Here is a 15,442-nt window from a genome sequence, read left to right on the forward strand (position 1 = left end):
TATTATTTTATATAAATAAGAAAATGAATATGAACAAAATATATGAGAATATTTAATTTCTCTGATAAATGGTATGAACAAAATTTGTTATAAAATAAACCAATTTTTACTATGGTTCTAAATGATATGAGAGGTGGTATTGAGGTAGAAAAACATTTTTTTTGTCATTATCATAAAATAACAATGTCTACGTTTGAATATATATATATATATATATATATATATATATATATATATATATATATATATATATATATATATATATATTCTACTATTATTTTTTAGAACGTCTAACTTACAACCCCTTAATCATAATTACACATGTATCCATCACAGTAATTAAATCATAAACATATTAGCTGAGAGACTAAGGACATTTTTCCAATAAACATAATACCATTAGGTTATATGTCTATTACTTTCTACGGTTATTCGATTATATTAAACTTAAAAAAATATTAAAAAGAAAAGAAATCAAATCGTTATATAATTATATCAAATTGCGCCATAGCACACCTATGGATGATTCAATTAGCTTTAGTGTGCGGCAAGCCTAACAACACAACCACAAGGGTTTTCTTGATGTTATGGTTATGCATTGTCGCCTTGTGACACCATGACACTCATTTTCGAACGCTAATTTTTATCGTAGGTCAAAGAAAATCAAGAAAATATATCATTTTTATTTTATTAATAACTAAATAGCTATATAATCTATACTAACATTATAAAAATATATCTTATTACCGTATTTTTTTTTTGAAAAGGCAGGAATGTATTATTAAAAAACAACGCGAAGCTGTAAATAGTACAACAAAAGACTTCAAAACAAACACAAAACAAGAAGAAAAGAGAAATTGAGCTACAAATATCATCTAAACTATAATTATGCCAGAATTGAGAGGTCCAGACTCACCAGACCAGCACTAAAGCTAGTACCAAATTAATAAATAACCCAAAGACCATATCTGCAGTGAAATCCCACCCCATGGAAACGAACCATAACCAAAGGACTTGTCACAACATTCAAAACATGGAATGCAGGGGTAAAATTGTCCAAGCCAACATTAGGGAATTGTCTCCAAGTGAAAGCAGAAAACCACTCTTCCTACAATCTAATTCACCATTAATTCTGTGAAACTACTAGCATGAATGCAGGGGTAAAATTGTCCAAGCCAAATATCAGGGACTTGTCTCCAAACGAAAGCAGAAACCACACTTCATACAATCTTATTCACCATTAATTATGTGAAGCTACTAGCAATAGAAGATCCAGTAGACCCATTAGAGACTTGTAAAACGCCTGCCACAAAATGTATACTTCACAATGCACTGTATTTTTGGGATGTTATGAAGCACTGAACCCATAATTGAGATAAGCCCAATTGTAGATAATAGTAGGGGCAAGCTGGATGTCAAGCGAAGAGGATAACCACGAATTGCAGATGAGAAGCAGATAGGAGAAAAAAAACACCACACACACCAAAAGACACACCCCCTCCCTAGCTTATACTAGGATACTCAGTCACATCACACAACAAAAAAACCCTAAAGGAATGCTACAGCTAGCAGCCAAAAACCTAAAATTTGCCTACCCGAATGAAAAGAAAACACCCACCAAACACACACTAGGCTGCAACTAGCACGCACCAAGACACCAAGAGACTCACATTACTATAACCATCCCCAACCCCCCCTTCCCCTGGCTTAGACAAGAAAGCTTGTGTTAACAAGGTCGAAACACCAATTTCTCCATCTAATAGTCTTGTTCCTTAATCTGGAGTTAATCCAGAGATGTGAGAGAGTTTGTATGTTATTTGCCAAACCTTTATGAGAGGCTTGATCGTTCGAATGAGCTTTAAGGTTTCTGTGGCTCCAAAGTACCCAAATGTACACAAGTATAATGGCTGATTGAAATTGGGCTAGATTACTAGACACCATTTCACTCTTCCAGAATAATAGGTCAGACGGTGATACCAATTGGTCCGGGAGTAGATGTCACCAGGCTTTGAGGTTATTCCAGACTTCAACATATATTTTACACCTCAGGAAAAGGTGTTCTTCTGTTTCTGATTCTTGGTTACACAAAACGCATAATTGATTGTTACCAATTCCCCTTTTAAACAAATTCACTCTAGTTGGGATTCTGTCGTGAGCAACTCTCCAAGCTAAGATGTTAACTTTTTTAGGGACGAGATTATTCCAATCCCACTCGATAGTAGTTCTAGGTAAGATGGAGCTGTCAATGAGATTTCTTAGGGATGAAACCGAGAATATCCCTGAAGACTCTAAATTCCAAGACCATTTAATATGCTGGGATGATCTAGACTCTAAGAACAGACCCTTGAAATCTATGTTTTCCTTTGAGAGGATTGTTGGTAGGTTTGCAATGTTTCCCCTGCAACAACTTTTCCTTTTTTCCCTCGAAGGTGCATTTAAACCCCCGTCTCTTCCGTATATTGCAATAATTACGTTCTTCCATAGATCCTCCCTGTTTTCTTTAAAGCGCCACCACCACTTACCAAGTAAGGCAAGGTTGTGTGCTTTAAGACTTCCGATATTCAGTCTGCCATATGTTTGTTTCGACAGGACTTTCTCCCAAGCCATCCATGGAATTTTTTATTTTTCCTGTCGAACCGCCCCAGAAGAATCGCCTCCTCAGTTTCTCAAGGGTGTTAATTACTTTGACTGGAGCCTTGTAGATTGAGAACAAAAAGGTACCAAGACTTCCTAAGACCGATTTGCATAGGGTTAGCCTTCCACCGAAGGAGAGTGTTGAGGCCTTCCATTTAGAAAGTTTGGATTGGAATTTAGATATAAGGCAACTCCAATAAGTTGCTCGAGAGATCGCAGCACCCACCGGGATTCTGAAGTAGACAAATGGTAGATGAGCCATAGAACACTGGACGTTTCTTGCTAACAATTCAAGCTCCAGATTATTTACTCCTAGACCAAAGAGGTTGCTTTTTGATATATTGACCTTAAGCCCTGATGCAAGCTCATAACATCTAAGGATTCTAATGAGATTTTTGGCATTTTGGCTTGACCACTCACCGAAAAAGACCACATCATCTGCATACTGAAGGTGGGTCAGGGTTGGACCATAATTAGGGAGAGAGATTCCTTTGAAAATGCCCTGGCACGTGGCTTCTTCCATTGCAACATTAAGTCCTTCGGCCACTAGAATGAATAGAAAGGGTGAGAGCGGGTCCCCTTGACGAATGCCCCGCTCTAATGCAAATTCTTTTGTTGCGGACCCGTTTACTAATACTGGCACTCTCGCTAAAGATAGACAACCCCAAATCCAGTTCTGCCACTTTTCCCCAAAATTCATCTGAGACATTATAGCATCCAAATATTTCCAGTTCACACAGTCAAAAGCCTTTTCAAAATCAACTTTGAAAAGAAAGGCCTTGACTTTAGCCTTTTTCGCCCAGGATATGACTTCTTTAAGGATCAGAGGCCCATCTAGAATGTTTCTATTTTTTATGAAGGCTGTCTGAGTTGAGCTAATGACAGACCCGATAACCTGCTTGAGTCTTTCGGCCAGCACCTTCGATATTATTTTATAAAGACATCCAATTAAGCTTATAGGCCTGTAATTGTTCAGAGTGTTTGGATCAGAGGTTTTTGGAACCATTACTATGAAAGAGGAGTTACAGCCTCTATCGATCTTCCCGGTTCTTTCAAAGTGTTTTAAAGACAGAAAAATATCACTTCCAATCGTATTCCATTGTTTTTTGATAAAGTCAAAAGTGAAACCATCGGGACCCGGGGTTTTGTCTGCACCGCATTTCCAAACTGCTGACTTCACTTCTTTAAGGGAGATTTCTGCTTCAAGGGAAGACCGATCTAGATTTGATAATTTTTTGAATTTGCTACTAATGAAGTGCGGTCTGTTTTGGTTGTTTTCCTTGAATTTTGTCAAGAAGTGATTGAAGACTTCAGCTTTAACCTTTCCCGGGTCATCCGTCCAAATGCAATTTATGCTTGTGCCTGAAATTCATTGCTTACGGAAGTTCCTGTTGATTATGCCATGAAAATATCCCGAATTTTCATCTCCTTCGAGGGCCCATTTGCATCTAGATTTTTGTTTCAAATCTAGTAATCTTTTTGCTTTGAATTATGTTAATTCCTTTATTAGTTCTTTTCTTTCCATCATAACAGCTGTAGGTGGGGTTTTTTCCTCCGCCTTCAAGTCAATCTCATTTACTATGGATATAATTTCCTCAATTCTCCTTCTTTCATCTTCACTCTTAATTTTCCTCCATAATTTTATTTTTTCTTTTGTGTTTTTCAACTTCCCAGCAACCACAGATAGAGGGGAAAATGAGGTGAAGAAACCACTACACAAATCAACGGCCCAACCCTCTTTTACGATTGAATCCAATGTTTCATCGTCGAGCCATGAGTTGAAAAAACGAAATGGGGAGGGGCCAAAGTCAGCCATGCTTGTTGTTAAAAGGATGTCGAGCCATGAGTTGAAAAAACGAAATGGGGAGGGGCCAAAGTCAGCCATGCTTGTTGTTAAAAGGATGGGGCAATGGTCGGAGTGGAGTCTGGACAACATGTTCGCTTTGAGGTGAGGCCAATCGATGATTGTATTGTGAGTTACCATGAACCGATCTAATTTACTGTGTTTTGAGCCATCCGAGCTCATGTATGTGAAACGTCGACCACCCAATTGAATGTATATTAAGTCTGCTTTAGAGATGAAATTGTTGAGGTGAATAGCAGTTAATTGGCAGAATTGCGAGCCCATCCCCTCAGACGGGAATCTGACAGCATTGAAGTCCCCAAATACTATCCATCGCGTGCTATTATCATCGTTAATTATCCTTTCCAGTTTTTTCCATAGAGTCTTCCTTCTCACTGGATCGTTGGGGGCGTACATGTTAACAAAACCATATGATGCTTTTGAAGCACTCCACTCTCCTTTAATTATAAGAAATCCTTGATCACTGATCGATTGTGAAAGCTTGAATTGGTCTGGGTTCCAGATGGTTGCTATACCACCAGAGAAACCCGTTGGCTCTCTAACTTCGCATTGAAACATGTTGCTTCCCCAAACGGCTTTATCCAGACAGCCTTTGAAACCCACGAATTTTGTTTCCTGTATACCTAGCAAAAATAACTGGTTTTTGATTTTTAGGCTTTTAATCCAATCCCTTTTCACCTCACACCCAACCCCACGACAATTTAATGACATGATATTCATTGATCAATGATTGTAACACACCATTTCTTTATTACGTTTCCGAGTTGGTCTTCGAAGCCATTAATCCGGAACCCAATTTTCTCCCCAATAGCATTTGTCTGTGAGACTTCTTCGTCTGTGCTAGTAATGGCTTCAGCTTTGTTAAGTGACCTGTTTGAGGAGACATGAGAATTCTTCAAATTTTGATCGTGTTGAGAAGCTTTCCCAGAGGTATTGGGTATTGAGTTGAGATCTATGAGCTTTTGAAACTTAGGTTGATTAGCATTGACGAACTGGCTTTGGGGTTTGGGGATTTTATTACCAACATCGTGAAGATTGTTGATTATTGGGCTAGGGGAAGGATTGGCCTCAGAATTAATTTGGGTTTCAGGGACTGGGCTTGAGTTTTGGATCACGTGGTTTGCTGATTCTTGAATTGAGTTGTCAATATTTTGGGCTAGATGGTCAGGGTTATGTGGGTTGGTCAGCCGAGACCTGCGATTGGAAGGGATTCTAGGGGGCGACGCCTCATCTAGAAAGTTGTTCGGTGTTTCAGGATTCGAGGCTTTGGAATGTGTAACTTCACACCCCCAATCATTATGAGGCAACGACACTTCGAGTCCAACGTTGAAATTTTCCATCCACCGGGATTTGGTCGGAGATTGCTTCGGGGACCGATTGCTTCCATTATGCTCCGACTCTCTAATTTCTTCCTCATCATCTTCATCTTCTTCTTCTTCACTGTAATCACAGTTACGTCCGCAACCTTTCCAATCCGGGCTAGTGACAAAATCATTACTGGCTATTACCGGGCTGAGCTATTGGATTCTAAAATATCTTCCATAACAATGATGTTGAAAACGACTTTATCAACCGTAATAGATATAGTTTGGCTGATGAATCCTGGGTGTGAAGTTATAATACCCACTCTGCCAAATGCCATATTTATGTTATCTGTTGAGCATTCATCTTGAATTATCACATTTCCCCAAGTCTTCGTTATGTCCTAGAATGCTTCCTCGCACCAGGCATGTTGAGGCACTCCATAAATTAAAATAGACGCAATCCTCTCTGTGAAATTTTCTTTTGGATCCCAGGGATACATTTCCTTAAACCATGGTTTCCAGATTGGATCTCCTTCAACTAAGAATTTCTCCTTTTCCTACTTACTTTCAAATTCCACAAGCATCTTTAATCCCCCTAAGTGCCTCATCACTATTGTAGGGCATTCTTCTACATCGCATAACGCTTTCACATTTATTAGCGCTTGAAAGTTTTCCGTTACCCCAACGAGCGCTCTTTGCATGAACTCTGATGTTTCAAGGGTGGAGGTCATTTTTATCATGGGGGATGAAGGTGCTGAGGGAGGTTGATCATGAGATTGGAGGTGTGCCTTTCTACCTGAGACTATTTCTGCAAAACTTTTGTTTTCTTGATAAAGGTTTCTATTCATATGGGGGTTATTTTCTTGGTAGGTCAGTCTAGGTGGTGGATAACGGAAGGAATTTTGGTATGGTTGGTTGCGAGATGATGGTCTTTTTTGGGGGTTCTGATGGAGATGTGGGCGGTTCTGTGGTAGGGGATTATTGTTGGGGTTAGGATTTATTTGAAACCTTGCAATGTTTGCCCTTATTTTATAGCTAACGATCCATATTTTGTTAAACTTCCGGGCGAAGGATGATGGATCCCTGATTCTGATAAATCTCACGAAGCCAAATCATTGGTTCGTCATGCTTTTCTTCTTTGCTATGTATAAGTCAACGATCATACCGTATTCCTGGAAAGTATTCCAGAGAGCTTTCTCGTCCCAATCTTCTGGGAAATTCTGGAAAAAGTAGGTGATTGCATTCCTTCTAGTGAGTTGATGGTCTTCCTCCCTTCTTCTTCTCCGATTACGAACTTCCTGCCAGCCTCCGGTGTTGTCTCCCGCTTCCGCTCTCGCCATTGATTTACACAGAGAAGTTGAGGTGACTTGGTCTCTGGGTGAATACATAAGTACTACTATCAATACTCCCTTTCTTCTTACCATACCCGCTCAATGATTATCTTTTAAGTGAAGATAGATAAAATTGACATTGTTTTCGTTATCTTATTACCGTATTACAATAATGTTTAGGACAAACTACATAAAAGTCATTATATTTTACGTTTTTATGGTTTAAGCACTATTATTTCTCGATAAAGCATACACAATCATTAGGCTATTACTCTACTCCCTTTCAACCATTATAACTTCAAATTTCCCTTTGGGAGAAATTTATTATTCAGTTCTTTCTTTATCTCTATCTCTTCTTAACCTTTATTACCCATATGTTCTTTAGACAACGGTTTATGGCAAAAGACAAATAAATTATTAGTATTATGTCTTCTGTTTTCGACCGAAAAAAAAACGAGAAAAATTGTTCGAGTCATATCTAATCAAACCAATTTTTAACCCTAGGTTTTCTAGTCCCAGTTTGGCTATTAATCATGGTGATGTTGAGGTTGCCGGTGTTTACTCGCAATTTATGTTGGCCGGCCTCTGTTCTCATGCTTTCAAGCTCTTGTGCATCATTCTTGAGTCGCATCAAATTCACATTTTTCAGATTTCTCCCAATGGAGTTCAGAAGGTCATATGCTTCACCATTATCTATAAAGCGTTAGGTCTTATTACCGACATTATGTTCTTTCATTGTTTCTGTTATACTATATCAAACATTGACTGGATTATTTCCATTCGACAAGATTTGTGCGGTGAGATCCATAACATTATCAAACGTTGGTAGGATGAGTTTCTTTTTTGTCCATACTAGCGCTATTCCCCTAAGCATGGCAATCATACTTCCAAGGGACATGCAAGTGATCCTTCTCCCCTGTTAAGCAATGATCAAGAGGATAATGTTGCTTTTTTGGCTAATAATGCTCTTAAATGGGAGGATCATGAGAAATATAGGCTAGGCATGACCCATATGAACTCTTATTGAAATTATAAAGGGAAATGACATTGGTACGTCATAGGGGAAACATATTCCTCTCTTAACAATCTTGAGGGGAGAGTGCCCAGTCAGTACGATAACTTAAAAAGAGGGTCCACTTGATGATTTTCTAGGTCCCAACGTTCTCGATTCTTTGTTGGATCATGAGGGTGCATGTTTGTTTGCCAAAAGGTAGTTTCTTCTTGTACTAGGAAGGTTTCCAACAAAGGAGGTAAGGATCCCTTAAGGTAATTGTAAAATGAGAAAAAGTCAATGGGAAATGTTATGAGAAATTGTCGTCAATAATGGATAAATGGTCAAAAAATAGTAGACATGCATTGGATACTGTTAAATGTGACTCGAGCATTTGGATCATGTTCATGGAGCATTTGGAGCTCTTGGAACTAAATGGAGCACTTGGGATTCATGGAGCATGTGACAAAGGAACGGATCATCTGAGAAAGGAATGGATCGACTGAAAAAGGACGGATCAAGTGCCAAAGGAACGGATCATTCAGAAGGGGGTTCTGAGCAACTGGAAGAAGTTTGGAGCACTTGGGAGTGATATGGAGCAACAAGGGAACCTTATTGCACCATATGATAAAGGGATGGGCCAAGAGTGATGATCTTGCGCCATGACACTCACTCTTGCGCCATCATGCTCACTCTTACGCCATAAGGCTTGTTGTTGCGCCATGCATGGCCTTGTTGCACCATGCATGTGCCTGTTGTGCCATGGTGATGTTGTTGCTCAAAGTTTGATGTTCTTGCGCCACTCTTGATGCCTATTGCGCCATCCATACTCCTTGTTGTGCCATCTGGAGATGCTGTTGCACCATGGAGAAGTTGTTGCGCCATCTTGGTACATGATGCACCATATTGATTCCTTTGTTGTGCCTTGATGAGCCAGGTATGCTATGAAGTCCTCTATGATGCTTAAGATCATTCAAGGATGCTCTAAATTTGGTATTGCTCAAGGATTACATCATGTTATGCCACCATGATGGTTGTTGGGCCATTAGTGTTCATGATGCCCCACTTGTACATCATGATGCTCCACTATGCAACAATGTGCTCCATAACGTGTGTTATTGATGTTCATGAGTTGTATGACATGGATGAATGTTCTAGAAGATGTTGCATTGCGGATTGTGATTGGTTGACACCTTTCATGGGCCAATGGGCTTGGCCCATTAGGGTTTTAGGTCGATCCCTTAAGTATAAATAGGGATGCATGCTAGGTCATTTTGTATATGGAATTCTAGAGTGACAGGTGAATCTCTGTGTAATTGTACTTGTAACCTCTGTTTGAGAGCTCTGAAATAAAAGAATACTCCCCTCCTGCCCATGGACGTAGGTCACCTTGACCGAACCACGTAAATATTGTGTCTTGTGTGCTTATAATGTTGGTAGTTATCCGCTTTACTTCCTAACAAGTGGTATCAGGTTTCTATTCCTATGATTGAAGATGTATACTCACAAGTTTGATTTGGAGAAGTTTAATGGTTCAAATGACTTCGCTTTGTGGAAGGTGAAGATGAGGGCTCTTCTGATTCAACAAGGATGTGCGGCGGCACTGGAAGGAGAGGCAAAACTGTCAAAGGACATGGCGGCTGATAAGAAGGTGGACATTCTGACGAAGGTACATAGTGCCATTCTGTTGAGCTTAACAGATGAAGTATTGAGGGAGGTCGTGGATCAAACAACTACTTCTGGGCTCTGGGATAAACTTTGTGACAAGTACCAGAATAACTCACTGACGAACAGGTTGTATCAGAAGCAAAGGTTGTACACTCGCAAAATGTTAGAAAGTACCCAAGTGAAAGATCATATTGATAACTTCAATCGCATCATCTTGGATCTACAAGGGGTTGATGTGAATATTGAAGACGAAGATCAGGCACTCATTCTCTTATGTTCTCTGCCTAACTCATATGATAATTTCGTTGATACCATGCTCTATGGTAGGACAACGATCACTGTGAATGATGTGAAGGACTCTCTGATGTCCAAGGAACTGAAAAAAAAAGTTTCAGTTGGAGAGGAGGTGTCCAGTTCCAGTTTGTTTGTAGGGATAGGGGGGACAGAAGAGAGGAAATGGGAAAACAGAGGGAGATCACGTTCAAAATAGAAGTTTAAAGGTTAATCGAATGCCAAGTGATATAATTATAAAGAGAAGGGGCACTTCAAGTGAAATTGTCCACAACTGAAGAATGGGAAGTCCAAGAGTGAATCAAGCAGTAATAACATTGCTGATGTGGCTCAGGAAAGTTCTGATGAAGGGTACGATGGTGATGTACTGACTATATGTACATCAAGTTCTGATAATGCTTGGGTCTTGGATTCTGGAGCATCCTATCACATGACGTATAATTGTGACTGGTTCGACTCCTTTAAAGAGTGGGATGGCACAGTCAAGATACGTGATGATTGGGTGAGCAGTATTAAAGGTAGTGGCACGGTGCAGATCAAGATGCACGATGGCATGGTCAGGAAGTTAGATTGTTGGTACGTTCCAGAACTTCGGAAGAATCTTATTTCTCTTGGCACATTGGTTAAGAATGGGATGAGGTACGCTAGTGAAGGTGATTGGGTAAAAGTGACTGAATCCTCTTTAGTTATGATGAAAGCGAAGATAAAATTTGGAGGGATATATATCCTAGAACACAGTACGATTATGAGAACGGTGGCTATCTCCCAATCCTTGAATGAAGGTGATGACAAGACGGAGTTGTGGCATCGTAGGTTGGGGCACATGAGTGAGAAGGGCATGCCAGTTCTAAGTAAACAAGGACTACTTGGTGGAGAGGCTACTGGAAAGATAAAATTTTGTCAAACTTGTGTTAAGGGAAAGCATTGCAAAGTGAAGTTCGGTATTGGTCAACACACAAGCAAGGAAATCCTAGAGTATGTTCACTCAGAACTGTGGTGTCCTGCACCAGTGAAGTCTCAAGGAGGATGCACATACTTTGTAACGTTCATTGATGACTATTCAAGGAAGGTTTGGTTGTACTTTTTGAAGACCAAAAATGAGGTGTTTGGGAAGTTCAAGGAGTGGAAGAACATGGTTGAGAAAAGGACTGGAAAACAGGTCAAGACTCCGAGGACTGACAATGGGGTTGGAATTCTGCAATGCTCTATTTGATAATTTCTACAAGGCAGAAGGTATAGTGAGGCACCGCACTGTACGACACACACCACAACAAAATGGAGTGGCAGAACAGATGAACCAAACACTCATGCAGCGTGCTAGGTACATGCGGATATTTGCTAACTTATCCAAGCAATTTTGGGTGGAAGCAGTTAACACTGCTTGCTATCTGCTGAACAGATCACCATCAACTGCTATTGACTTGAAGACTCCTCAAGAGGTATGGTCCGGGAAACCCTCTGACTATTCTGGTTTACGTATATTTGGATGCCTTGCATATGCTCATGTGAATGATGGTAAACTTGAGCCAAGGGCAATGAAGTGCATATTTCTAGGATATGCGACATGAGTAAAAGGTCATCGACTGTGGTGTACAGAAGAAGGAAGAACTCCTAAATTTATCATGAGCAGAGATGTGACCTTTGATGAATCTACCATGGGTAACCAGGGAGGAGGTGATACAAGTCAAACAGGGAACAAAGATCAGGGTGCTAGCCAGAAGGTGGAGTTTGCAGCTCAAACTCTAGACAAAGTTGTGATAACTGAAAAAGAGCAAGGTGACAGTGAACAGCCTGGACAAGATGAAACCCAAGAGCAACCCATGGGATCTTCGTCCAGTGGTGTTGATGTCGGGAAGGATGATATGTCTGAATCTATAGAAAAGAGAAGATCGAAGAGGGTCATTCGACAACCTGATAGATACGTGGGATGTGTGAATTCAGGTGAACTTGACTCCATTGCTTTTGCTTTAGAAACTGGAGAAGACACTGACACTGAGGAGCCTCAATCATATAAAGAGGTTGTGGCGAGTAAATAAGAAAATGAGTGGTTGATGGCCATGAATGAAGAAATGCAATCTCTAGAGAAGAATGAAACATGGGATCTTGTTCCATTACTAAAGGGAGCAAAGCCAGTGGTATGCAGGTGGATCTTTAAGAAGAAAGAAGGGATACCAGGAGTTGAACCTGATAGGTTCAAGGCAAGGTTGGTGGCAAAAGGGTTCTCTTAGAAAAAAGGAATTGATTATCACGAGGTTTTCTCACCGGTTGTGAAGAACAAGACAATTCAGGGTTTTTGGCCATGGTGAGTGCGTTTGATCTGGAGCTTGAACAACTTGATGTGAAAACCGCATTTCTTCATGGGAACTTAGAACATAAGATTTATATGTCCCAACCAGAAGGGCTCCTTGATTCTAAGAAGGATCATGTATGTTTGCTGAAGAAATCTCTGTATGGTTTGAAGCAGTCTTCAAGACAATGGTACAAGAGATTTGATTCATTCATGATCTCGAATGGCTACGCTCGGAACCAGTTTGATAATTGTGTCTACTCAAAGGAATTGTCATGAGATTCCTATATATATATATATATATATATATATATATATATATATTTGTTGATATATGTTGATGATATGCTCATCGCAGCCAAAGACATGGATGGAATAAATGAATTAAAGTCGACCCTGAAGAATGAGTTCGAAATGAAGGATTTGGGAGCAGCAAAGAAGATACTTAGAATGGAGATACTAAGGGATAGAAAAGTAGGGCGGTTATGTATTTCTCAACAGAAGTACATTGAGAAGTTCTGCAATCCTTCAATTGTGATCAGTCCAAGCCAGTAGGAACTCCTTTGGCGGCTCACTTTAAACTTGGTCCAAACACTATACCCACTACTAATGAAGAAAGGAAGTACATGAGCAAGGTTCCATACTCAAGTGATGTTGGAAGTCTCATGTATGCTATGGTCTTTACCAGACCTGATTTGGCTCATGCAGTTAGTGTGGTTAGCAGGTTTATGAGTAATCCAGGGAAGACTCATTGGAAAGCTGTAAAGTGGTACTTGCGATACTTGAAGGGAACGACAAATGTTTTCTTGGTGTATGGAGCAAATAAGAAGAGTGACTTAGTGGGATATGCTGACTTTAACTATGGTGGTGACTTGTTGAAGCGCTGGTCACAGACGTGCTACATATTCACTTTATTCGGATGTGTCGTCAGTTGGAAGTCAACGTTACAAGATACTGTTGCTTTGTCCACAATTGAATCTGAGTACATGTCCATGGCAGAAGGAATAAAGGAGGAGATATGGTTGCAAGGGCTTATTCAGAGTCTTGGTCTGAAGGTGGAGAAGCCTGTCTTGTATTGTAATAGTAAAAGTTCTTTGAGTCTTGCAAATAACCTTGTGTATCACGAGAAGACGAAGCATATCGATGTCAGGTTGAATTTCATTCGGGATATTCTGGAAGGAGATAAGTTTTCAATGCTGAAGATTGATACCAAGGTCAACCAAGCAGATATGTTGACAAAGTCGTTCCCACAGAGACGTTCAAGCTTTGCTTGGACTTGGTTGATATTTGCAGGAGGTAGGTCACTTCGGGGACGAATGACAGGAAGGGGGAGGAAGTTCTTGTTCGAGGTGGAGTTCAGAGGATTCTCAAGTCAAGGTGGAGATTGTTAATGTGACTCGAGCATTTAGATCATGTTCATGGAGCATTTGGAGCACTTGGAACTAAATGGAGCACTTGGAGTTCATGGAGCATGTGACAAAGGAACAGATCATCTGAGAAAGGAATGGATCAACTGACAAAGGAACATATCAAATTTCAAAGGAACGGATCATTCAGAAGGGGGTTTGGATCAACTGGAAGAAGTTTGGAGTACTTGGGAGTGATATGGAGCAAGAAGGGAACCTTGTTGCACCATATGATAAAGGGATGGGCCAAGAGTGATGCTCTTGCGCCATGGCACTCACTCTTGCGCCATCATGTTCACTTTTGCACCATGAAGTTTGTTGTTTCGCCATGCATGTGCCTGTTGTGCCATGGTGATGTTGTTGCTCAAAGTTTGATGTTCTTGCGCCACTCTTGATGCTTATTGCGCCATGCAAGTGCCTGGAGCCTTATGATAACTGATGTTCAGGCCACGACCCCAAATAATGAAGCGATTCGAATCCAAGTGTTACAACTCTCCCCCACTTAAATTAGATTTCGTCCTCGAAATCGCTCCTTACTATCACTCAGCCACACCTGATAACTCGAACAGCCCATCCATACTCTGATACGGGATGAAATAACAGTCCACATATACAATCAACATCCCAAACTTGCGACCAAACCGATCTTCTCATTTCAAAATTTATCCCCACCGAGGAATAATCCTTACCACCTTGTCCGAAATCCGAAATCCTGAAACCCTGCCTGACTCCCTGACAGATAGCCCGCTGCAACCATCGACAGATCAACCCCACTTTGTATTCCAACTAATCAAAACACTTCTAATCCTTGATTATCTTGTTGCTTCTATCGGAAAAAAAATCACTGACCATTCATTTCTGCAGAACACTTTTACTCGACAGAAGGCTTAGATAATCCTTTGAGTAGAATAATCCTTACCACCGAGGAATAATCCTTACCACCTTGTCCGAAATCCGAAATCCTGAAACCCTGCCTGACTCCCTGACAGACAGCCCGCTGCAACCATCGACAGATCAACCCCACTTTGTATTCCAACTAATCGAAACACTTCTAACCCTTGATTATCTTGTTGCTTCTATCGGAAAAAAAATCACTGGCCATTCATTTCTGCAGAACACTTTTACTCGACAGAAGGCTTAGATAATCCTTTGAGTAGAATACTCATCCCTACAACAGTTAGACTCAAGCGAGAGTTGCGCAGTAGGGTCGAATCAATTACTCTGAGATTATTTAATCCACATTGCAAGTGACTTAAAATATCCACCGAATAACAAGCGACTCCACACATGAGTCCCAAATCACTAATACCATCTCAGGCTCATCTTGTTGCCCCTAGATGCTTTCCAAAAGAAGTCGAGAGCTCCATGGTCCCAACTTACCTACCGAATAACCGATTCAATGGATTTCCACCCGGTTTCTAAGATAATCAGTCTCACACAGTCGCACCACACAACTTCCCAACGAAGGCCTCATTTGACAATAATTGTCCTAGCTATCTCACCATTATAGCTCTAACAACCTTTCTGATCCAACCGATCATAATTAACCATCAAACCGGACGTTACCAAATCCAATGCTAAAAGTGAATGCTACACGACCATCTGTAGTCTTATATCACAACCGGCCTCATACGACTCACCACTTCCTTAATCCCAATAATGTTGT

At 40.4% G+C, this 15,442-nt stretch overlaps 1 protein-coding gene and 1 pseudogene across 1 annotated transcript; one reads left to right on the top strand and one right to left on the bottom strand.

The window, feature by feature from the left end:
- Positions 1-4,123: 4,123 nt before the first annotated feature.
- LOC145111083 (uncharacterized) lies at positions 4,124-5,218 on the bottom strand. The gene has a single exon (XM_079047384.1). The coding sequence runs from the start codon at positions 5,216-5,218 to the stop codon at positions 4,124-4,126; it is 1,095 nt and encodes a 364-aa protein (XP_078903510.1).
- A 7,778-nt stretch (positions 5,219-12,996) lies between these two features.
- LOC145111084 (secreted RxLR effector protein 161 pseudogene) lies at positions 12,997-13,761 on the top strand (annotated as a pseudogene).
- The last annotated feature ends 1,681 nt before the right edge of the window (positions 13,762-15,442 follow it).

This window comes from Lactuca virosa, chromosome 5, assembly GCF_052849685.1.
Source record: "Lactuca virosa cultivar CGN04683 chromosome 5, Lactuca_virosa_CGN04683_v6, whole genome shotgun sequence".
Classification (NCBI taxonomy): domain Eukaryota; kingdom Viridiplantae; phylum Streptophyta; class Magnoliopsida; order Asterales; family Asteraceae; genus Lactuca; species Lactuca virosa.

What these genes read in the sequence shown, in the direction of transcription:
- LOC145111083 (XM_079047384.1), bottom strand. Translation starts at nt 5,218, where the DNA reads ATGAATATCATGTCATTAAATTGTCGTGGGGTTGGGTGTGAGGTGAAA.